This window comes from Erpetoichthys calabaricus, chromosome 13 (genome assembly GCF_900747795.2).
Source record: "Erpetoichthys calabaricus chromosome 13, fErpCal1.3, whole genome shotgun sequence".
Classification (NCBI taxonomy): domain Eukaryota; kingdom Metazoa; phylum Chordata; class Cladistia; order Polypteriformes; family Polypteridae; genus Erpetoichthys; species Erpetoichthys calabaricus.
In genome coordinates this window covers 287,771-312,562 of record NC_041406.2, presented here as the reverse complement: position 1 = coordinate 312,562, position 24,792 = coordinate 287,771, and the positions used below count along the sequence as shown (strand labels likewise).

Genomic DNA, 24,792 nt, shown 5'->3' with positions numbered 1-24,792 from the left:
AGCACTGCTGCCTGCCACCTCCCATGTGACCATGATAATGCCCATCTGCACCGAGGTGACAGTTGCAGCAAAGGAGGAGGAAAAAGAAGCGCGAGGTGCGAAGCAGCAGCAGGCGGGCACAGCAACACGCTGGTGGGCCGCCTTCAGCCTGCGGGTGACAAACCACAATGACAAAGACGGCGAGAGGGGAGCACAAGCAGGAAGTCGGCCAGCCGGGGCCTGGGCACCACTCGGGTACAGCACTGAGACCCCACGCGTGCCCTCCAGGTGGACATTTTTATTGTAAACTGTGACAAACACAAACGATGCCCCGTGAGCCTACATGCTTGTGCCAATCTTTTCTCTTCTGTTCTTGGCAGGGATGCCCGTCTTCCTGTACTCCTCCCTCTCCTGCAGGTACTCCTGCTTGCATTCTTCAAAAAAGTGGGGGTCTTTGTAACTAAAATGAGAAAAAAAATAAATCAGAATGAGGCCCACGGTGGGCACAATCCCAAACTCATCATGTGGGGGGACCACCCAAGTGCCAGGGTGAGGCCCAGGGGACTGGTACAGCACCCAACTGGCATGTGTGACAAGCAGAACAGACAGCATAGTAGGGGCTGTGAAAAAGGAGGTGCCCCCTTAGTGGTGCCCCGTCTTTGACATCAGGAGTGAAGGCCCTCGAACTTCTCTGCCAGTTCCACCCCTCATGTCAAACATACAGACGGTCTTGGGGGGCAAAGACTTTCTCACAGCTGCGGACTCGCTACCAGTGCAGTAGAATACACCAAACCCACTGGGGTGGGCACTTCCCAGGGGGCTTTACGTCCATTTGTGCCATCAGCTGCAGGCTGGTAAATCCAGGAGGTGGCCAGCCAAGAACTAAACGTCTTCACTTAACCTGAATAAAGCCAGCGCAGAAGTGTCCCCTTTCTGCCGCTCTGCCACCCATCGTGTCGAAGCCAGGAAAGATGAAGGGGGGGCACATACTTTTTCTCGGGTGCGGTGGACTTACTGTGAGGTCAGGCACTCCTTGAGGGCAGCGTTCTCCTCTCGGCACTTCAAGACCATCAAAAAGCCGCTCTCCTGGCAGCAGTGGGTGAAATCTGAAAGGGCAGAGCACAGAGAGGGGGCGCCATGAGCACACGGGCACTCCACACCAAGGTGCCCAGCAGCAGAACGGGCTTAGGGCGAGTGCCAGCCATGCGTGACCAACGGGACTCGCCGTCTCCAACAAACACAAGCGTCAGAAGATGGCCATTGCAATGGGCACCATAACGCTAATGTGCCCAGCACTGCCACTTCACAACTGGCCCGCTTGGGCACATTCTCCCCATTGCCAGGTAGGTTAGCCGCATATAGCAGTGTACCCAAGGATGACTAGCACCCTACTGTGCCAGGCTAGGATGTGGCCATCACCACAGGGCCCATGCGGGCAGCTCGACTCAACGGGAAAAGGCGGCAGCCGTCGGTGGCACATATAGGGCACTGCCAGCAGAAATGTGCCAGGTGGGCGCACCTGGAAATCACCCCAGTGAAAGGCAAAACGCCGACACGACCACAAAACCAAAAAGACAAAAGCACACGTTTAGCATGCCCTCCATAGCCCTTCTATAGCGCCTTTCACACCCGAGTGTGTGCCAGCCCAGCTCGCTCCTGGCTCAGGTACCTTCATCTTGGTGTGTATTGTGCCCTGCGCTGCCTGGTCACAGCCGTCACTCTCGTTATATGTCGCGCCTTTCTCTCGCACATCTCACTCCGCTATATAGCGCCTTTCACATTTGTTCTTCGCTGCCGTCGTGCCAGGCGCTCCCGCCCTGCGCGTGCCACTCGCGTGGACTGCTAATGAGGGTCTCCCGCGCCGCATTAAGAAGCGCTCTGGTGGTCTCCCGACGCGCCGCTAATTCCACAAAGCAATTTCGAGCGCCCGACTCGGCGGCAAATCCAATTAAAACCTCCAGTGGCTTCATCAGCGCGCGGCCGGAATGACAAAACGCGCACCGCGGCCCGGGGGGGGGGGGCATCGTGCTTTGATGGTGTGAACCCGCCGGCATGCGCGCCGACGTGCCCACCGAGGTCACCGAGGCGCATTCTTGTCACTTGCACGGCTCGGCTCTGTCGTTACCTGTTGAGTTGCACGTGATCCGCGTGGCCTCCAAGTGCAGACCCGCGGGCACCTCTGCCAAGCTCAGCCCTGTCTGCGGCTCCTCCTCTCCGTCCAGCAACGGCTCTGCCACGATGACCCTCACCCGGTCACACCTGCTGCATTCATTCCCTTGCCATTGCCCGTTTCCTTGGTTGGCACCCCCTCACCAGTGTGGGTGAGCCCGTGCTGGGTACTATACGAAAGGCGGCATGGAACACAAGAGAAATTTATGCGATTTGCACCAACAGAGAAGACAAAGACGAGAAATCCGCCGCGACCCAAGGGGCATCGAGGACGCAGGGGGCTAAGGCCTTTGCACAGTATTGGGTGCCCCACACACACTTCAACTTGCATTAAAGCCGATGCCAACTTCACCCCCCATATAGACCCTTTTGAAAGTTCCAGGTCTGTGCCCCCAAGTGTCAAGCTCAGCCCTGGCGTCCCTCGGCCCCCTTGCCTCCCAGCTGACGGAGGGTGCCAGGGCTGCCCATGCCCTGACGAGCCCCCTATCTGGCAGCGCGCCACTAGGACGTGACAAAGGGGCCTCGGGCCATGCAGCCACATAATAATCGATGGCGCTGAGGGCAGCGGGCCGCGGCACATGCAGGCCCCCCGCTGCTTTAATTACTCGGCCGCTGCAGCTCCCCATTAACAGCACATCAGCTGGAGGGCCGAGGAACAATCGAGAGGAGGGCAGCAGACCCCCAGGCTCATTAGCAAGTGGTAAGTGGAGACCACCACGTCCGGCCCTTGTGAGTGGGCCCTGGCGGGACGAGGAGAGCAACAGACGCGAGAAAGTCGGGTATTGGGGGGCCGAAACAAAGAGGGATAAGAGAGTCTCCAGCCCAGAGACCCCCACAGAAGGACGATGATGGCGCGTGGATGGGGACGAGTGACCACCAGGGGTTAAAGTGGACACCTGGCCGGAGCTGCAGGCACAGAGGAGGCTGGCGAGCCTGAGTGGGCCACAGCTGGTGCCTGATGCCCACGTGAAGTGCCCCAAGAGAGAGCCAAGAAGCGGGCAATGCCTGTCCACATATGTCCTGGATCCCCAAATAAGGTCTTCCTGCCCATCAGAGAGGCCTCTCGGGCTCAAGTGGCAGGTGGGTGGACAGAGGAGGGATGTCTGAAAGATGGCGAGGTGGGCAGAGGCAGCCACCACACTCCCTTCGGGCCCTGCAGGCCACTTGGATGGAGGAGCTGCACTGCCTGGCATCTGTCAGGGCACCCAGCCGACACCGCTGGAGCCAACGCCCTGCAGAAAGTCTTGAGGACGGCCCACAGCCACACAAAACAAGTCAATGAGGTGGCACTGCCAGTCTGACCGGAAGTGTGCCAGCTTCACCCTTGCATTCGTGTGGCAGTCAGACTTTTACACTGGCAAAGGTACAAATGAGAAGCTTTCTGACACGGGAGCGTGGCACACAGGTTTGGAAATGGGGGCACATAATGCCAGCTCTAGCATCGCTCTGCCCAGTCACTTGGTGATCCTGCCCATGGACAGTGGCACACAGTGCCCTGGCATTCAACAGCTCGGGTGTTGGAGTGACCAGAAGGGGCTTTGGACCCCCAAGGTTTGACCTTTGGGCCATCCTCTCCTGGTACCTTTTTAATGTGTGCCACGGTACTGGCATCAGTTGGCACCATCAGTCATGAAGAATTTCCAGGTGGCAGCTCACCTTTTTTTTTTTTTTTTTAACCCGCTTGACCAGGTCAGGACTGACGTCACTATCTTGTGCCCACATGTGTACCACCTGCGTTAATTGCGTTAAGCCAGTATCACCCACTGGCTGCCCCTCTCTATCGGTGGTCAAACGTGTGTCTTACTTCCTGCGCTGGCATCACCCCAATGACACCCCCCCCCCCCCCAAGACACGCAGGCCCAGAGTCACTCGCCAGCCAGAACCCCCACACCGCTTCACCCCTGTCTCTTTTACTCAAACAGCAGCTGGTGCCAGAGGGCGGTGGGCATACAGAACAGACCGAGGGACGCCATGCTGCCATGTGCCAGTCAGAGCGGGTGCCCGCGCTGCACATTACTGTGCGGCGCGCTGCGCCGTGCGGCGGCCCCTTGATACCGGTGACAGTCTCTTTGGATTGCTCGCGGTTCAGTGCCCGCCGCTGCGCCTCTCGCACATCCAAGTCAATTAATTCTCACCTGATTAACGGCGGCCGACATGCCAAGGAAATCGGCTCTCCAGTCAGCTAGAAATCAGTGGTCCTGATCTGACTTGTAAATCCAACGGGCATCAGCATGTGCAGCCGCGCGCCCGCCGCCTCCAACGTCACACACGGGGACAGTGGCAGCTCAAGACACCACCAACGGCTGGCATCGCAGGGGGCCTGTAGCAGGTACAGCCACGTTCAGTGAACTGGCATGACAGGGCAGTGTTATGTCTTCTGTCCTTGCCTACCGAGTCCAAGCCTGGGCATCAATTGCACGGCTGCCCTGCCAAAGAGCGCCACAGCCTGGCAGGAAGCAGAAAAGGCAGGCACAGATGCCTCGGTTGAGCTCTGCATGTGCCAGCCTGGTGCCTCTCGCTGCCAGGACTGCTTGAACCCCATGTGCATACAAGCGATTACCGAGGTGGGCAGTTTGCTGGGTCAAGCTGTGCGCCCGCTCGACATCTACATTGCACTGTGAAGGCCAGCTGTGGGGACGATGTGCCACGCGCCTTAAGATGCCCACTCTTCTCACTGTCGGTCCGCGTACCCCACTGCCAAGGGAAGAGGAGGCCCGAGAGAAGATGACAGACGGTGACAAAGCTGGGCACACTGGCACCGGCCTGCCAGGGCTGGGAAATCCAAGTCAGCAAAATGGCAGAAAACTTGACTGCCCCCCAAATAATCACAAACAGGGTCCCCTGAAATCCAAAAGGCTGGATGTCAGCAACAGTGCGATGCCACCCTCGGGCGACAGGGCGGGAGCGACGTGAAAAAAAACATGGGCACCCCTCTCATTCCACCTGTCAAGCCCACTGTGGACTCTGGTTGTGATGGCACACAAAGGTGCCCACTATGGCTCTTAATGCCAATGAGCATGTCACAGTAAGGCAGGCCTGGCACTGTCAGAGTGTGCCAATAGGCCTTCCTCGCCATTACCCATGATGCCCCCTGTTCCCCTTTCTCGCTGCTGCCAGTCTCGTGCTACAAAGCCACAGCTGTCAACAAGCTCCGCCGCCAGCAGCCCCAGAAGTGGCACATTGTGACAAAGTCACAGATATCTGCACTGGCGCGGGACTCGGCGAGGCGGGTGTGAGATAAGCGCAGCTCAAAGAGGAAGAGGAGCACAAACGAGACCCTGTGGTTACCTTCAAAGTGCCCTGTGGCCTGGGAAACGCGCCACCCCCCGGCACACAGGATGTGTTTTAAAGTGGCAGGCGGGCGGGCGGGCAGCGGGCACGGCGACTCTCTCACGGGAAGGAGACACGCAGGACTTCCTCTGAGGCCCGGGCTGCGAACATGAGATGCGTGTGAAGAGGGAGAGTGCCCTCCGAGTAGGACGCCCACCGCTGGCATTGGGGGGGCCGGAGAGCTGCACCCTTCTCTTGGGCACACGAGTGGACCAGGAGTGGTCTGCCAAGCTGACGTTCACTCAGAGCACCAGTCTCCATACCACAGAGCCCCAGTGGGGAGGCCATGCCAGCCTGCGTCACCCTCACCTACACAGGTGCCCACACACTGACGGAACACGCAAGCGGCGCATTAAAGGCATGCCAGGCGCACAGCCAGTGAAGAAGAAGGGGGCTACGTGGCACCAACACTAGTGGGGCCGCCAAGGACTGTGTCGTGCCACCAGACGCTGCACGTGTACCACAGAAGGCTCACCGGCAAGGACAAGTGACATCAAGAGCCATCATGTGTAGCGTTTAGGGGACCCCGTCACACACACGCTGACCAAAAGGGGGAACATGGTGCACAGCACAGCCCCCTTGGCACAGACTTTCCTGCAGTGTGCCACCCTGTTAAATTCGGCAGCAGTCTACTTGGCACGCAACCTGGAGGTGGCACTGCCAAAACACCAAACACCAAGAGAGCAGGAAGGGCAGCTAAGATAAGAGGCCCACAATGCCAGGGCATCAGTCACCAGTGCCACTCCCATCACGGGCATGCTACAGACAGGAGCACCGGGGCAGGGGGCGGAGCCACAGAGCTAGATGGGAGGGGATCGGGAACCAGGAGCATATAAATGAGAGAAGGGGAGGAGCCACAGACACAGGTAGGTGGGGCCAGGAGCAAACAGCTGACAGATGAGTCGGCAAATGGTAGCGAGGGGGAGGAGCCACCGACACAGATGAACAGCCAGGATAAATGGTGTGACGGGTTCAACTGCAGCCTGCAATGCCCAAGATGTAGGTGAGATGATGCCCGCAAAATGCCCTTGGAGTCAGACTGCCCTCACGCTGCCACGCTGATCTTAACCAGGGGTGTAATGGGGCATGCGATGGGCATTCCGGGAAGTCAGAGTGTTACGTGGCTGACCTCACTGGTACGGCGGTCAGCATCAGAGTCGAGGGGCAAAGAGTCGAGGGGCAAAGCTCACCCAAAGTAAGGGGGGCCGCCACGTCAGTTCAGTCGCCCTCGAGCCCACCTGCTCAATGGCATCATCGCCTGTCACGTCCTGCTGTCACACGATGGCGACGCCTCCATGTGGCTCATGACCCACAAAATGGGGGCCAATATTAATAACAGCGAGAGACCCCCAAATACACAAAACAAGCACAAAATCTCCACAAGGCCCTCGGACCACCCACCTGTTCTCTTGGAAGGCCAGTATGGCCCCCAAGGGGACGAGCAGGGGACTGCCACCCACCTGCCCTCCGAGTGTGCCCATCTCCCCCAACCAGCCCCTGTGCTCTCAGACTGGCACGCTCCTCCTCCTGCCAGCTGGGCATCACCCCAATTTCTTTTAGCTACTGTCAGTGCTGAACTTGGATGGGCATACAGAGGAGTGTGGGCACCGTGTGCTGCAGCGGGTTAAAGTTCCGTCTCGCTCACTGTGGACGGACGTGGCATCCAATCCAAGGACAGTCGGGTGCCCGCAAGCGCTACAATCGGGGGGGCACAAGAGCTTGGCTAACGTGGGCAGCCTAATTGGCAAACAACAATTCATGGAGTTCTTGGGGGACGGCGGAGCAGGAATGGCCGTTAGCCTTTTGAGGGGCTCGCGCCATACGGCCCCTCACGACACTGCGATGCCTTCGCTGGGGCGGGGGGCTCCTTTCTTCCCCCTGAATAGGCACCATTTGGCCCCTTTTGGCCTGCCTGTGAAGCTCCAGCTGGCAGCGACTGAAGGTTAAAGCGCCCGCCTAATTAGTCCCCCCACGCCCACCGGGGGGGGCACCGAGCGTCTTAATGGCCGCGCACCTCGTTCAGAACTCATTATTGCTAACAAATGAGATCAAGTCCAGCGATCTAAGCGGCAGAACAGTGGGCTTAGCGCTCCGCCGCCGGGGGGTATAATGAGGGGCTTTCTCGGGATGAAAGCGACTTCATTTCGCTTTCTCTCGCCAGCCTCTCAAAGAAAGCGGGCAGGACAATTCAGCCTGAGATGCGCCTGCGACCGGCAGCCCCCCGCCACCGCCGCCCCCTAATACGCGCCTGGGAACCCCCGAGTCATTAACGCGCCTTGTATCTTTACTCACTCAAGCAGGCTTCAAAACTGGCGGGGTGGCGGGCGGACGGCCGGAGACTGAGCCCATGCCCGCCGGCCCCGTCCTTCTGTTCTGAAAGGGAGAGGACGACGTGCCTGGCGTTCAGAAAGGAGCCTTTGTGCTCCGCGCCATCAGCGACAGCGCGGCGGGCAAACGGGCGCAAGTTAATCGCTCGACGCCAGGAGAGGCAGACCAGCGTAGAAGGCCACCACTGACCACCGCACAGACGTCCCCGAGCTGTGCGTCAGCCATATTGTCACCAAAGGCACACCCTGGGCAATCGCCTCTGGCGGCTCGCTGGACCGGGTTCAGCACTTGCATCCGTACTCCTGGTGGCTGGATGGCACAGTGACTGGTGCTTATGGCTCCAAGGATTAGGGCACAGATCCTGGACTAGCCGTTACCCGCGTACCACCGCCGAATATTAACAATCGAAAAACTCGGATACAGTGAAGGGGCATTCAGCCGCGTCTGATGGCAGAGCCAAGGGGGTGGTGGGCACGAAAATGAGACCCAAACAAGCATGGAAGTCACCTGGTGTCACCAACGGTGACACACCGGGACTGTGAGGACCTTCAATGAACGCACTGAAAACACAATGACAGGGCACAGGAACAGCCAGGCTGCCAGGGTCAGCAAACCCAAACTCACTTCACTGCCACGTTGGGCACACTAAGTGGGCAGCGCCACTGTCTTCACATTGCTGGCCCTAAAACAGGAGTACGACAGGACATTGTCACAGAGGGGCTGAGGACACCTGCCTGGCAGCCTGGATAAGATGGGCACCTCCAGCAGGCAGAGCCACCTCTCTCGTAACACTTGGCCCCGAGTTTGTCCCTTTAAGGTCCTCAAGCTTTGTCACCATGCGCCCCCTACTGGCTGAAGCACTGAATGGTCACCAGCATCCTAAACGCCCCTTTTGGTGGAGACGTGGGGTGCTGCTGGGTACCTCTGTGGCGTGGCACACCCTCCCGAGCCTTTAATGTTGGCATTGTCCCCCACCAGTTGCACATGTGTAGTATTCGAGACCCCCAAGAGCTTCAAGCACCAGTGCTAAGTGCTTGATGATGACGGGCCAAATGAAGCTGGGGCCAGACTAGGGTGGCATGGCCAGGGCACACTGCCAGCTGGGGCACCAAACGAGGGGTGTGTGGTGACACAGCAAGTGCCCAGATGACGTGTGCCACTCTAAAGCCGAGGGCTTGAAAACAGAAACGCGGGCACAAGAAGACAGCAGCCACTTGTCTAAGGCCCGATGTCGTCACGCGCTCCCCTCAACGTCACCTGCAGACCACAAGAAAAGGAAAGCGAAGGCCGAGCTGCACCCGCGAGTGAAGCAGGGCAGCGAAAGGAGTAGATGATGATGATGATGATGACGAACATCTCCACGTACTGCGTTTACATCAACACTGGCGCAACTTTCACACTGGCAGAGGAGTCCCCAGAGAGCCACAGATGGCACAACGGAGACGTGATGTCCCTCCATGGGCTCGGCTGGTCTGACCCTAGCAGATCTGCAGCGGGCCAGTGGGCCAGTGGTCCTGTGTGTGTGTGTGTGTGTGTGTGTGTGTGAGTGGTGCCAGGCTCTTGGAGGCGTCGAGTACGTATAAGCTTTGCCCGTTTGCCTCCCACCTGATGTTTCTGTTCCGCTGGCACACTCGGGCACTCCCAGGGCACAAGCACTCGATGGCGCCAATGGAGGAATGCCAAGAAGCGGCACTTGTAGCCCCAGGCGGCGTGGCAGGAGGGGTGCGGGCACGCACTCCAAAGCGGGCCTTTCACACTCGCTGCGCTGCGTGGGGCGATTATCACAACTTTCTCTGAAACTGCAAGGGCTGCTGTTTCCATAAAGTGCCAAAGTGGCAAAGCGGCAGAAGACGACGACGACATCATCAGAAATAGAAAAGGGGGGGGGGGCAGCACTTTCACTCCACTTGCTGGCTGGCTGTGCCAGGCTCGGAGGGGCCACAGGACGGGCACCATGCCAGCTTTGCTCCTCCTCTATTTTCCACCTGCTTGTCACCCCCTCTCGTGTTAACATGACTCTCGATGCCATCCCCAAGTGTTACCTCGGGCACTGCCAGGTACCCTCAGACCTCCACGCCCTCCTAACTCTTTGTCACATATGCCCCCACAGGAGATGCCCGGGGCTGCCCACCCTTCATGGGCAAACTACCTCAAGGGTCTCCCAGGCTGTCCCAGAGTGCAGGGGCTCCTTTGTCCCTGGTCCTCCTGGCATGGCAGGGCACAAAGCACAACAAGCAATCGAAAACAAACACCAAGACTCGTGGGACGCACACAAAGCAACGGGCACACGCAATACAAATACAAGATTGCAGATGAACTCTGCAGCAGCACCCACTCTGAGTCCTGGCACCCATCTTTCACGGACCACGGGCGTCTGCCAATCCACTCAGACCACCAAGTGCGCATCCCATGGTATTCTCTACTAGGGTATGGAGGTCGGGGGCCAATGCAGGGGGCCCTTACACTGAGCAAACCTGACGTGCCAAGGGGTGAAAGTGTGGGCATCTCATTTCCACAGTGATGCCCTGAGATTGTGACAGGCAGCGTGCCCTAAAGGGGCTCACGGTGACTGAGATGGCGTTGGCACGAGAATCGACACCTCCAAATCAGAGGGCATGGTCTTTTCCCACAAATCGTGGCTTAACCGCTACAAGATAGTGCCAGGCACTAAACCAAGTCTTCACCCAGCGGTGAGCCCTGGCAAGTCTGCCACATTGCCAACTAGCGGCGTCTCGCTTGCAGCTCCCCCACAAGACCTGGCACGGCCCATAGGCACAAGCTCCAGGACGTGCTGGAGATACATCTCGGCTGGCGTGGGACTGGCAAGATGTGAATGCCCCTCAGATTGGGTGCAGTCAGAGCGAGCGAGGCCTTTTCATGGGTATAAGTGGGCACCGCGCGGTTTTGTTGTCCTCCCTTCACGTTTGGTATTTGCCCCTCTGCATAAACAAATGGAGCAGACCACTGAGGAAGACAACCTGCAGTGACCGCAGATGAAGACCGCGCCAGGCCACCAGGACTCCTGAAATGATGGCCTAGCCCAAGAGCTCAGGGGGTGAAGGCTGGTGCCCAGACACTCACGCCCCTCAAGGGCACTGGTCTTCCATTTTGGCCTGGCAGCAATAAGCAGCAGGCCGAGTGTCAGTATGCTGCCTGTGATGAGCTCAAGATGGCACTGTGCCCCTTCATAGGACACTCCTTGGACGTTTTCAATGCTGGGGGTCCACTTCTGGCACTGCAATCGGCCACCAAAGAGACACGGGTGAAGAGGCCACATTGCCCTGCCTGCTTGGGTGAAGAGGAGCGTGCTTACCGGCTGGGCATGCGTTTTCGGTGCTCTCTCGTCCCGTCTCCTCAGGGGTCTACAGGCAAAAGAGACTCGCATGGCAAGAATGGGGTGAAGCAAATGACCTGCCTGTCTTGTGGGCACAGAGGCCTGGCACTACACCTCTGTAAAGTGACCAAACAAACAGAACAGAGCTGGCATCTAACAGCCAACACCCCAGTTGTTCATGGGTGTTTCTCCTACACAGGGACGGAGGGAGTTGGCACAGCGGTTGGCACGACTGACTCCCACCCAAGTGAATGAGTATGGGGGTCCGAGTGAATGTGTGCTACCACCCAGCAGCAGCAGTAGATGACGAGGATCCCCACACGATGTCTCACCGAGTATCCGGAGTGCAGCGGTGCTGTTTCTATTTGCCCGCAGATGGCACATGCTTGAGCCTACCCAGATAGCATATGGCAGAAGTTCACCACAGAAGGCACGCGGGCACCCATTCACACCAGGGCACTAATCAAGCTAAAACATGCGTCTCTCAGCATGCAGGAGGTAAACAGCAGGATTGGGGGCGTGGGGGTGGGGGTTTGCTCACAGGTGACGCTGACTGGCATTGGTCTGTGCCACCATGTCACGCCAGGCCAGTCACAAGCCTTCTTAGTTTTGTTTTCACATGGTTTTGATGTGGCTCCCCCTAAACCTACCTGCCATCCTCCAAGGGCCACACACTCGTCCACGTCAAGCCCCCCTCCAGTAAGTGCTGCCTGGGGGCTCCTCCATTACCCCCCCGGCTGTCCCAGGCACCGTTCTGCCCTCTTGTCTGCACATCTCGCCTCTTACTGGTGGGCCCTTCACCCTGCCCGAGACCACCACCAACCAGAGATGCCGCACCCCTCCTATGGCAGCACTTTTAATCAGCTGCACTGCAAGGAGTCGCCAAAACGACGGAGATGAGGAAGGGTGAACATGCCAACGACACTGGTGGGAATGGGCATTCCACGTGGCGTGAGGAGCTGCCAAGGACAAAAGGAAACGTCAAATGAGACGCAGAAAACAGCTGGCATCTCCCACTTTTGGCCCGTCACGAAGTACGCGGCTCTAATCAGACGGCGTGGTCCGGTGGGATCTCTGCTGCCATGCTAAAGGACGCCCCCTTCAGGCAGTGGCCAAGATGGACGCCTGGCCGGTGACACGGCTTTGAAAGCCCCCAATAGCAGGCCAGCTGACCACAGCCCTGAGATGAGAGACACACAGCGCAGATCGCTTTCTGAAAGCCCGGGGTCGATGCCACCATGCCAGGGACTGGGCAAACAGAGTCAGATGAACAGGGTGGCGCTCTGACCCCTCGTTCGGCCCATTTTCGTGGGCTTCTTCTTCTTTGGGATGGAACTGAAGATGTGAAGTGCCCGCCCTTTTAATTTCGGGGTCCCTCTTGTCCATTATGGTGGCACACACCCCCACAAATCGGGGGCTTCATGGAGTTGATCAACTAAAGTGGGCACCTCTGGGATGTGAAAGGAAAGCAAAGGCAGCCACGGGCACCGGCGGATTTCTAGAGTCCTCCGCACCACTGAGTCCCGCGCTTGAAGGAGGCGGAGGTGACACAGGGGAGTGTGTCACACCCAAACCTGCCTCAAGGACCCCCGGACAGGCCCCTCGGGCACACACCACTGACCTCGCACCTTCTCAGAACACCGCTGCCTGGCTTTCTCTCGCATGAGCTTGGGAATCAGCACGTCCTTCTCCACATGTCGCAGGGTGGGCTCCTCTGGAAAAGCAAAGAAGAAAAGTCGGCCAGTTAGAAGACCACCCTACTAAGGACTGGCAAAATGACCTCTCCCCCCAACAGGAATGAGCTGAACGTCACAGATGTGTCACGGCAGACCTCCGAGCACACTTTCCGGCACCATCGCCAGGGGGAGCTCTGCAAAAGGCAAGGCTGGCAGACTGGCAAAGGGGCGGCCCACCGGCTCAGACCTCGCGCCCAAACCTCCCCCCACCCCCCGGCGTCTCAACTCGCGCACCGGCCCCTCAGTAAACTCCGTTCCGTCTGGCGCTGGCACAGAAGCACTTTGCATGCATTTCCACCTGATTATGGAGTGCAAATTGAGTACGAAGTGGTCAGGAACACCGAAGGTGACACAGCAGGCGGGGCGGGCAGGCGGGCGGGGGGCTTCACCGCCGTTTTCGAGGTGTAAGCAGAATTGGAGCAAACTCGCTACACTGGCATTTTAACCCGAGCTGTCCCAAGCACTCGCCCTCTCTATGTCACCATCAGGCTGCCATCCCAGGGACGCGGGCACCGCACCGTCACCAACGTGCCCTGCACCTGTCACCTCCGACGTCACACAAACAACCACCTGGATGCCAAGCTCACCGACTCATCTGCCCGACTGTACGAGACGGGGCCACCACGACCAGTTAAGGGAGTGCAGTGCAGGGTGGTCACCCCGAAGACCCCAGCCAGGGGACGTGAGCCCCCCCTTCATCTCAGTCGCTGTGGTCCCTTGTCTTGGAGGCTCCTTTAGCTATGCCGAGGGTGACCGTCACTAATTGTCACCGTCCATGACTGCCAGGCCACTGCCTATGAACGTCCCCGTCCCCAACCCCCCAGGCGTGTTCACTTTTTACTGCCACTGGCATTTGACTCCTTGATGTCACCTCAGCAAAGGGGTCCACATTAGTGACAAACACAACGCGATTGACCTCCTAAGTGCCCCCCCACTCCCCCATTTGTATCTGATGGTGGCCTGACCTGCACAATGAAGACCAAACAACACAACAAGCAGGGGACGAAGACCACAGGACCCCCGAGTCACAGAATGTCCAGGTCATAAAGGAGTGCAGCTGGAAATCTGAATACTCAAGATGACAAGTGGGGGGCCACCAAGAGACCTCCGACAGTGTCACAAGCTACAGAACTGTGCCCACCCGAGAGGACGCTAAGGAGGGACAGACCCGACACCAAAGACAAGATGACGAGGGGGACAAACCAAAGCTGCTGCCTCATCACATGACTGCCCCGTTTCACCATTTTTTCCCCTGCCACGCTGGCACCCCAGGACCACATGCTGGCCTCTGTGCCGTCTCCAGGTGGGCTTCAGTCAACATTCAAAGACCCCTCATGTAATGTCGCCCACTGCTTGTTATTTTAAGAGCTGGCGCCCCCAGCTGCACTCAAGGAGAGACGGCACTGACGGCACAGCATGGGGGGTGGGGCCTGGCCAAGTGAAGTTTCTAGAAACAGAGGGGCACGGTGGGGCTACGGCCGAGGTGACCGCCAGTGTGAAGGGGTGGCGGAGTAGTGCCAAAGGAGGTCCGAGGACCACCTCGCTGCCGCCATCCGCTTATTCAGCCAGCTGTAACCCCACCGAGTCGAGTCGCTGTGTGACGTCTCAGAGCGGCACACGCCAACCCGGACGTCCTGGAGAGGGACCCGTGATGCCCCCGGTACATATGCCACCTCACAGATGGGCACTTGGAAGCTCAAATCAGTAGCAGCACAGGCGGGCCGCTAAATGCCCTGACTAACGGGTCTGTGCAGTGCCCACCGCCGCCTCGCATCTAGTGCACGTAATCTGGCTAAACTGATGTCATGCCGGCCTGCGTACCCTGGAGGGCTCGAGTGACATTAGCAAGTGCGCCCGGCTACGGATGAAGCCCACCGGTCCGCGGTTCACAAGCATCAAAAATTAGCGTGCCGTCCCCGGGCACGACGAGACACCTGTTGTACTCCATACCCGATGCCATCTTAAAAGGCGAGTGGTCCGCCACAGCTCATCACCCACCCTAAAGTACTCGGCCCACCCGCTTACTGCCGTCACGTCTGAGCAGGAAAACAAAGCTGACGGGCGCAAGTCACTCGCTGCAATGGCAGACGGGAGCGTAACCGACACTGGCATCCACTGATCTCATTTACTGCCTGCCAGTCGTCGAGGGTCTCGGCCCTCGTTGTACGTCACGCCGGCTCCGTCTTCCCGGGTATCTCGCTGTCACGCTCAAGGTCACACCGCCACAGAGCGCCTGCACGAGACCCCAGTTGCTGCTGTCACCAGTGCCAAGCATTGGCTGCAAGCCCCTCGCTCTCTGAATGTATTTGTTTCCAAAGGTGTGAAGTCTCCTGCAGGCCTCGTGGGGGGGGGGCTTTATGACGGTTCAGTGCCCGCAAAACGAGGGCAGCCGCTCCCCGATGAGAGCACCAGGCAGCACAAAGGAAGCTGACGGCGGGGAGACGACAAGGAGGGCGAGGGTCGGGGCCTGCTGGCGCGCGGGCATTCAGCTCAGTTTGTGTATGGCACCTCTCACTGACTGCACTCCATTTACTTAAACAGACCGCTTAACACCAGTGCAGAGGAGGGCACCGTCAATGGAGGGGGTCCACGATCACCAAAGTCCATCTGTACAGCCACCCTGCTTGGTAAAAAGACAGATTTACAAATGGCAGGGAGCGGGCACAGGACTGGCAGCCCAGAGGTGAGCACGACATTCAACCAGCACACGCACCTGGAATAAGTGGGCATGGGAGACCAGGACGGGCACTGGCACACCCGGTGCCACCCTGCTTTCAAATCCCATCCAAAGTCCTTTCACGTCCCTTTAAGTTGGGGTCCCTGCTGAATCTGAATTGAACTGGCACCCCACTGCAGTCGGCCCACTGGTTCAAGTGGGTCTGAGAGAAAGCAGAGAAGGGGAAGAGCGAGTGACAAGACTCAGGTGGGGAAGGGCACAGATGGCAGCTCCTCTGCTGCCACCTCATCTCTCCGTGACTGTCACACAGGGGGAGCAAAGACCCCAGGCCAACAACAGAGACAAGCCCTCATAAAACTAGCACCTCCTAAACCCACTGATGCCATCTGAGGGTGGCATGGCCTCAGAGCTAACCCCATGCAGAGTGGCATGCCAACTGCCCGGTGGACAGAGTAGCAGACCTCTGCCAGGCTCTCCACAACCACCTGCCCGGGCCTTTGCCTGACGAGGGATTGTCCTCACACGGGGTGCCCGCCTGTCACCATGCCTCTACACCGGACATTCATCCTGAGCAGGGCCACGGGAAGTTGGAGGCCATCCCAGCAAGGACTGGGCACACGGCAGGAACACCACCTGGACGGGGTGCCAGTCAGTTACACACACAGATTAGGGCCACCTAAACTCGCACGTCCTCAGACTGGGGGGGAGACACCCAGGCAATGCCACACAGACACGGGGCCAGCGTGCCACATCACCCGCCAACTCAGGGCGACTCCCAGTACCTCTTTACTGCGCGGCTCAACCTGATTGGCCCGGCCCCGCCTCAACTCTGCATGGGATTGGGTGGATCGGAAGACGTGGGAGGGAGGAGGATTTGGAGGGAGTGTGGGGGGCCGTTATTCATTAACACATGGGATGTGCCCACCTTAATGCATATACAAATACATCACGACGCCAACAGTCGGAATGCTCAGGGTCTCATTTCTTGATATGGATTTTTGGCCAGAGTGCCCACTTCTGCCGTGGGCATGACAAGACGGGCCTCTCATACAGCTCATTATATTCTCACGGTTACAGATGGCACAGCACCCTTAAACCCACAACACCCCTGCTGGAAAGCCCCCCGATTCAGACAGACTAAGGGCTGCTAATAAAAAGGCCGGCCCAGTGCACCCCTCGACAGGACCAGCGAATCACGCCCATTCACGGCACTGTGGCACCCGGAGGGACTTCTGTTTATTAAACTGCCAGAGATGGGTGGCATGGGCCAGCGTGTAAATCCAACATGGAGTCTCATTCAGAAAGTAAAGACAGAAGTGCAGCACAACCAATCATCAGGCCTGAGCGAAGTCGAGGCGCCATTTATGAAGGTGCCCAGAATCGCGTTGGCACTCGATAATCGCTATGACGTGACATCACAATGTGCCAACTTGTCACATTGGGCCTGGACTTCAGGGTTCGGGTTTAGCTAAATGTCACCAAATAAACGCAATCAGAACATCAGGCCGTCCCCAACAATCACATCGTGGTGTCCAAAACCCTCCGTTTGTCATCACACTGGGGGGACACCCCTATGCCACCTGTGAAATTCATGCCCAGCGTACATTTGCATCTGCATTTGTTGCTGGCCATTGCCCCGACAACTAACTCGAGTTGAATTCTGCCACCCATGTAGCCAGCAGCCACCCTGCAGTCCTCCCGGGTCACAAATGAAGTGCCAGCGTGCAGGGACTCATCAAGCCACCAGCTCAGACGAGAAGGAGTGCCCGTTGCCACCCTTGCCCTGAAGCCACCCAGCAAGTTAAACCCCAGCAGGTGCTGCATATCACTGATGTGCCACTGTCTGATTTCAGGAGGTCTGGGTGCCTGAGGATGGGCACCTGGGTACAAATAAGAAAAGCCATTTTTGGAGAGCATGTGCCCTCCTTCAAATCACGTGGGCACAGAATGAAAGTCAGAGTGAGCAGGCGGTCCTAAACGGGGGACGATGAGAGGTCGGCCCCCTCGCTCCGTCACGTCAGAAGGACTCTGTGGCCTCCCCGGAAGTTGGCACGCCTGCCGAGGCCTGCCAAGGCCACAGTCCCACCCAAGCGTGCCACCTTGTCAGCGTCGACGTCAGAAATAGCAGAGCAGCACTTTGATGGTCAGGGGGGTCCGGCTGTCGAGAGCGAGCAGCAGCTCAGTCAGCTTTGAAGACCACCAGGCAGGGCTGTGGATTGGCGTGTCATGAAGCGAATGTGGCTACAGACCCGAGTGACAGGAGGTGACAACTGAGTAAGTGCACAAGTGACAAGCTCCTTTTTTTTGTTTTTCTGGTTTGGTTATACAGGCGGCGGTCTCGAGAACGTTTTAAAGCGGGCACTTTGCGCCCGCCTGCCTCTCCTAGCGCGTGGGCTTCTCGTCCGTCTCTGACGGCTGAAGGAGGACCACCGTCGCTACGGTTACCCTCATGGATGTGGTCACAGGCAAGCCCCTGCTGCTGTGACATGACATGTCATGAATGCTCCCCCTGGCCACGCCGATCATTCAGCTCTCGGACCCCGAAGTGAGGGGGGCACCACAGTGCTTGCCTGATTTCTTAGTGACGGGGGGCACACGGGTAGAGCTGCTGCCATTCATTCACTTGCTGCTGGCTTCTGTCTCCTTACTGACGAGCCCCTCTGACCGTCCCAGGAGCCGCGGGGGTCACCTGTCATTCGCTGCTCTTCCTCAAGAAAACACAAAGAGCTGAGAGAGCCAACCCGTGTCACATGTGCCACTAAGGACTCCTGTGAGCCACCACTGCTTGTCCCCAGCCGGACTGGACACTGTTCTGATCGGTAAGGGTGGGCCATAGGAAACGAGGGGTTACCATACCACTGGGCTGCCCTTAGTGGCTGGGCACGACACCCTCCATGCTCAGAACGGAGGGGTCCGAGCTCAGATGCCAGCTGGATGCACAGGGCGCACATAGAACTGCTACTGCAGATGAGATGACACAATCTGCCTTCCGGTGTCCCCTTGGCCCTTGAGGGTGTCTTACCAAACCACACTGTGTTGCCACCAGTCGCAGCACTCAGTGGAGAACGACGAGGGTCTGACACCCAAGGGTCACAGCCTGCTCTTGTGACAATGGTGATGTGACACTTTTCATTCTTATTTTAGTTTAATTGCTCGGCGTGACAACAGCAGAGCTCATTCACATGCTGGGTGGTCTCCGTCCTTCAGAGCGAGCGGGCAGCACTGGCACCCTTGGGCCACTACAAAGTCACAAGAATGAAGACTCTGACCGATGCTAATGCCAGCTGCCCATGAAAACGGAGACGAAGACGAGCCCCCCGAATTTAAGAAGCCGTCGCTGAAGGCTTTTGTTTTCTTAATGTGACCACCTCTTGGGGACGGCTGGCCAGCAACGGGCAAGCAAAGGCCGAGGCCCCAGTGACATCTCGTCCCATGAAACCAACAGAAACGTCCTTCGCCAAGCCCACGGGTTACCCCCTGGAGGTGGATGCCAGCTTTCTTGCTAAAGCAGCCTGGGAGTGGTCAGCTCTCGGGACGATCGACTCAAAGGGGCACCTCGTGGTCAGCGTATCGTCACACGTCTCAGAACAGTGACAATCAATTAAAATACACAGGTGACTCAGAAGAGGCGGTGCTGCCAGGGGTCTGGCACACATTCAGTGAGAGGTGCCCGCATACCTTCACTTGGATGGCTGCTCTCCCCTGCTGTGCCCAATTTCTTCTTTTATGTTCTGTGAGGCTGACAGGTGGGGGGGTACCAACTTCCTGCTTCAGGTGCTCTTGAGCCTGGCAGTGCCCGGAGAGACACGGGTGTCCCGTTACCTTTGCCATAACGTGGCATGTGGTGGCACAACTGTGCAGATGGAAAAAGGAGGCAAAGAGTGAACCGCTGGACTGGGGGCTTGGCTGTCAATGGGGGGGCTACGCGCCGGAAACCCCGTTGAAATGCCGCTGCATGACGTCTATGGCAGACGCAAACACAAGCCCAGCTTCTGCATACATTGTTGGGTGTGCCACATCCGCACACACGTGACCTGCGCTCCTGGCACAACACGCCATCTTGCGTCTCCCCTCGCGTCAGACTGGCCGTGTACTTCGTATGCCGACAGCACTGGGGACTGTGTGACAACGTTACTGGCCAGGTGGCACCTTGTGGACGTTGCGTTTGGCGCCAGTGACAGACTGGTGCCATCCTTTGTTTGTTTAGTTTCTGTCCAAACATCAACACAATCTACCATCTCAAGTGCCATCTCAGGTTCAAGAAGGCCCAGAAGTGAAGTCCGACAGCGTTGGATCTGAACGGTGACACAAACTGTCACCACACTCACTTGTCTGAATATCACGTTATGTCACTTACAGCCCACCAGTCACTTTGTCAGGTCAGGTGGGGGGCACTGGTACAGCACATTGCAGTACCCACCACACGACAAAACAGCTTGGGGTCCTGGTTGGCAACCCCCCAGGCAGACACGTGGTCCAGTGCCACCCATCTATCTGGCGCTGCCAGGTGTTAGGTGGGCGCCCCCTTGGCCTGGTCCTCAACAATGGGGGTCCTACAAGCCAGACCACCCTCAGGCAATCGCGCCACATGGCTGTAGTGCCCGAAGTGACCGTGCAGGTCATGTGCCTCATTCGGGACCCCCAAGGACCCACTGAAGAGCCAGTCGTCACATCAGGTCCCCGGAGAGCCTCCATGTGTCACAAACTGGGAGCACCAGGGCTCTAAAGACTTGGACTTTCATCCTTTGGCAGATATTGGGGGCACCACGCACCCCACCATGCTCTCCCAATCTGTCCCCAGACACGTGAATGTCACTGCCCAGGTCACTAAGGTTGTTTGGTACTCTGAAAAAGCAGACAGACGGACAACAGCAAGTAGTGGGGGGGGGGGGGGGGGGCGGCTGAACCCACTGGAGTGCCAACAAGTCATCCAAAAAGTGCCAACATGAGTGCCCACTTAAAAGAGAGAAAGGAGCAAACCCGCTACAAACTCAAGTGACTGGTGAAGACTGGCAGTGGGCAAACACCCCCCCATGACTGGTCCAAGCCGAGTGTATGTGACATCAACCAAAGATGAGACGGGGGCCCATCTGCCCAGTACAGGCCTACTGGCGGAAGCCCCACAAATGCCCGACGTGCCAAGTGGGCCAATGCCAAAGCTGGGGCTTCCCAACTTAGACAAACAAAAGGAACTTCAAGCTGGCAGGATCCTCACAGTGAAGGACCTGAACAAAAGGTCATCGTGGGGGGGGGGGTACAACGGTTTGTGGTCTCCTCACTGCTCTTGATGTCCATTATGAGACCACCAGGATGTTGGGCTAATGAGCCCCCCGGGGTGCCCAGCCTGAGTGTTTCAGTACCTTTGTGGCATTGGCACCTACTCTGGGCCACTTACTGCATGGCTCTCAACTGGCCTGGCATTGCAACTTCACGCCCACCCCAATGCCAACACCGTTTCAGACAGGCTGGCATTCTGCCCGTTGCTGTTGGCACCAGAGAGGCAGGTGCAGGCTGTTTAGCACAAGCAAGTAAGAATTTCTAAGGACCCCATAAAGCCACCTGTCACCAATATAGCGCCTTTCAGAGTGGCAATGTGTGACATTTCTAGATGGGACAAGAAGTCCTTGTGAAGACTGTCACCACAGTATGTCCCTCTAGCCTGAAAGAGCCTCCGCATCACACTCGGGACCACCTGGTACAGCAAGGCCAGGGGTGGGTGACCGGTGACACCAGCAGAGACATCTCGGCCATTGGGGTGCAGCGATTACAATCCCCGCTCTCCACTGCCAGCAGAATAAGAGGACAGAACAGCTGGCAATTGAGATTCAACGAGCCAAAGAGCAAACTCGGGAAGACCACCAGCAGTCACAAGAAGTCACACGAGCAGGGTGATACACACTCATACCCGTAGAGCACGGCGAGACTTGCCAAAAGTCCCCTCTGGTGACACTTTCTCACCCAGCCTTGTGCTGCGCAGCCCACACGCTCTTCACACGTTGCCCACCCGCCTGGCCGCCCACCCACCCCAACGGTTTCATCTGCAGCAAGATGACAAACAGCATGACGACTTGAGCCAGACGGCCATCTCTGAGAAGATGAAGGTTCGAGCTGCTCACTCGTGTGCCCGCGTCTAGAGCACTGGTGCCAGGCCAGACCTCCAGGCGGACCCCTCAGCGAAGTGTGAATCAGAGAGCCTCCTTGGGCGTCAGCTTTGACAGCCACCGGGCAGTCAATCGTCACGTAGACCGCAGAAAGAGCCAGAAACCCCCTGGGAGCGACTGATCACATGACTCCAGCGTGGAGGCCAAAGGGGGTCTTTGCACAGTAAGAGCAGCGGACCCCTTCACTTTCTGCCCACTTTGCCCATCAGCCGGCACCCAGGATCCCCTGCTGCCCAAAAGGTTTGCAAATTTCTTAAAAAAAAAAAATGACAAACTACAGTCTCCCAAGACCCCCAATCCAATGCTTTGTACTCAGATGGGCCAACTCTAGGAAGAGTCCTGGTGGTCCCAAACGTCTTGCATTTCACTCCAAGCTTTAGAAATGACTTGGTCTCCACAGTGTCGCCATGGGGGGGCCACAGAGAGTTCCTTGGACTTTGTGGCTCGGTTTCTATCCTGACACGCAGGGTGAATCGTGGGACCCCCTGTGCCTTTCTAAAGGACGTCCAATCGAGTTCTAGAAAGATCTCAAGGAGCAGCAAAGCCCCAGGACGGTCACAGCAAGGGGTCTGCGAAGGAATCAGGGGCTTCAGGTGGGTTTAATTTGTAAGACCTTTGCAAACCTGATTGAGAACACGTTGTCACTTTGTCATCGTAGGTTGCCGAGTGCAGACTGAGGGGCAAATCTACGACTCAATCATGCGTGCAGAGAATGCGGGGGTCCGAATACACAAATATCAAAGAAAACGTTTCCAGCACACCAATACGAGAATTTCTGTCACCATCTCCAGTCCCATCTGTGCCTGTCTTCTTCAACCTGGCTAAGCCACACATGGCAGCCGTAGGCCACTCAGAAGGCACTTGGGCACAAAGAAAGATGGCAGACCCCCTGATGTGCTCCTCCTTGGACCTCCTCCCCCAAACACTCGTCGTCTTACACCAAAGTCCCTCGCGGTGCCTTGGGTGGGTCACTGCAGCAGGAATCTGATACCTGAGCTGCCAGCTCTGTGCCCAACGGTGCCCCTTGTGGAAGTACCCAGACCTCTGCAGGGGTTTGTTTTTCGTGACTGAATTACTCAGCAAAGGCCCCACAAGTGTCACCACTGCCAGCAGCAGCCCCCGCGCCCACCTCTGTCGACACTGGCAGCCTTTTGTAATGAAGCTGTTTTGCCACCAGTGTGTGTGTGTGTGTGGGTGACCTCCATAAACATTTCCATTGTGCAGAGTGTTACAGCCCACCTAAAAAACAAAGCCTGCAAAACAAGAGCGCCAGACAGGGGCTGCAGGTCTCGGTGACAGAAGGGCGCCACCAAACTCCACTGGGCTTCACTGGGTTACAAAGGGCTACGAGACTGGAGGTCTCATCCAAGGGGGCTGTCGGCGTCACCAGGTCAGCTCGTAAAGGGCACACTGCTGCTGTCTACACCCTGAACGGAGGGGTGGGGGTGGGGGGGCATTCACAGTCATGTGACAAAGAAAGCACCCCCCCCCCCCCCAACATATCAGGACATCACCAAAAAAAAAGTCACGTGGTCCTTAAAATGAGGGGCATACGAGCTCAGGTGCACAACAACACGTGACGTGTGACACCGCGCACCTGACAAACACAAACACAGAGGGTGAAGAGTGAAGCCCACCCTTACTGCGCCCGATTAGCGGACCACCCTGTCTACTCTACAGAAGCACAAGTGCTGGCCAGCGCTGACCTCTGCCAAGCCACTGCCGCCGGGCCATCTCTGAAGGGTCACACAATTTGAAGACCACCATTGTGGTCGAAGAACTAAACACAGAAAGAGCGCAAATGAAGACCCGCAGGAAACGGAAACGCACAACGTGATGAACGCAAATGGCAGTCCGGTAACCGACATTTGTAAAAGTGACGTTGGGGTCACAGACTTTCTCAGACATCCTCAACTGTTTAGCAATCCGACATTTTAAAGGCCGCCACTTGCGCTAAGGAACTTGGGGTCGTCCGGGGGTCTCAGGACCTGGACACGCAGAGCCGTCAAAGCGGAGCGCCTCATGTCTGCTGCTCAGCCGCTGCCCGCTGTGTTCGCTATTAGAGGGTTATTCAAGGGGGCTGTGGGGTATGCTGGGCCCGGTGGTTTGGACTCTCCAGTGAAGTGAAGTGTCTCGCTCAGGGTCGCACTGTGTCCTCAAACCAGTAAGGGCACAGCTGAGCTGTTCTGACCTTCAATTCAAACCACAACGTAAAACACATCGTGTAAAAGATGAAGTGTCAGACTGCGATCTCACCTTGGAGGTCTTTTCACCCACAAGCGCTCTGTGAGACCCGGGGTTGGGGGGGGGGGGGTGGTTAGCGGTGACTTGGGAACATCTGAGCCTGCACAGACGACAGGCACCTTGTCACCTTGTCACACGAACACAGCGAAACCAGCCTGGCGGTAACTGCGCTCATTGCGGACTCAAAGCCTCCTCCCGAAGACGCCGAATTACGTTTGGTTTCGTTTCGATTTCTCGTCTTCGTGTTCCGGGTCACCGCGACTCCAAGTGAAGGAATTGTGCGAAAAACCTCGAAACGGACAGCAGCCCCCGCCTGTCCTCGGCTGGCGAGCGTACCTGCGTTTGAAGACTCCATGCCGAGCGTCACGCGAACGTCCATGCGCGCCTTCCCATCCGACTTCGTGCCGCCCCTTCCGCCTCGCAGTAGACGCGCAGCCCGGGCTGTCACTGCGCAGTGAATTGTGGGAAAGGCAGCGCTGCAGAGCGGGAGAGAGCTGAGGGCGTGGTCTGGGCAGTGCACATGGACAGCACGGCTCGTTCATTCGCTCGTCGGTGGCGAGGGGCGTGTGCAGCGTGACTTGGACACAGGCAGACACTTAAAGCCAGCCGTGCCGCGGCGGTGGACGTCTTGCTTTCGCGATGCGCGTCTTAAATTAGGGCCCAAGCCCAGGATGTACGCGGCCCCCTGAGCATCGCACCTATTCGAGCTGCTTGTGCGTCCTACACCAGGGCTATAATATGGAGTGCCCCCCCCATGCCAGCCTCCACTCTTCTTTCTGGGGGGGTTTGTGCCCATCTGCTGCTGGATGGGAAGACACGGGCCACAGACAGGGC

The 24,792-nt window shown here is 57.7% G+C and overlaps 1 protein-coding gene across 1 annotated transcript; it reads right to left on the bottom strand.

Annotated features, from left to right (window-relative positions):
• Positions 1–300: 300 nt before the first annotated feature.
• Positions 301–24,375, bottom strand: cmc1 (C-x(9)-C motif containing 1). Its single transcript, XM_028817842.2, has 4 exons — positions 24,295–24,375; positions 12,762–12,854; positions 995–1,085; positions 301–439 (listed from the first exon to the last, which is right to left on the bottom strand). The coding sequence occupies exons 1-4, from the start codon at positions 24,335–24,337 to the stop codon at positions 319–321; spliced, it is 348 nt and encodes a 115-aa protein (XP_028673675.1). The 5' UTR covers positions 24,338–24,375; the 3' UTR covers positions 301–318.
• Positions 24,376–24,792: the final 417 nt, after the last annotated feature.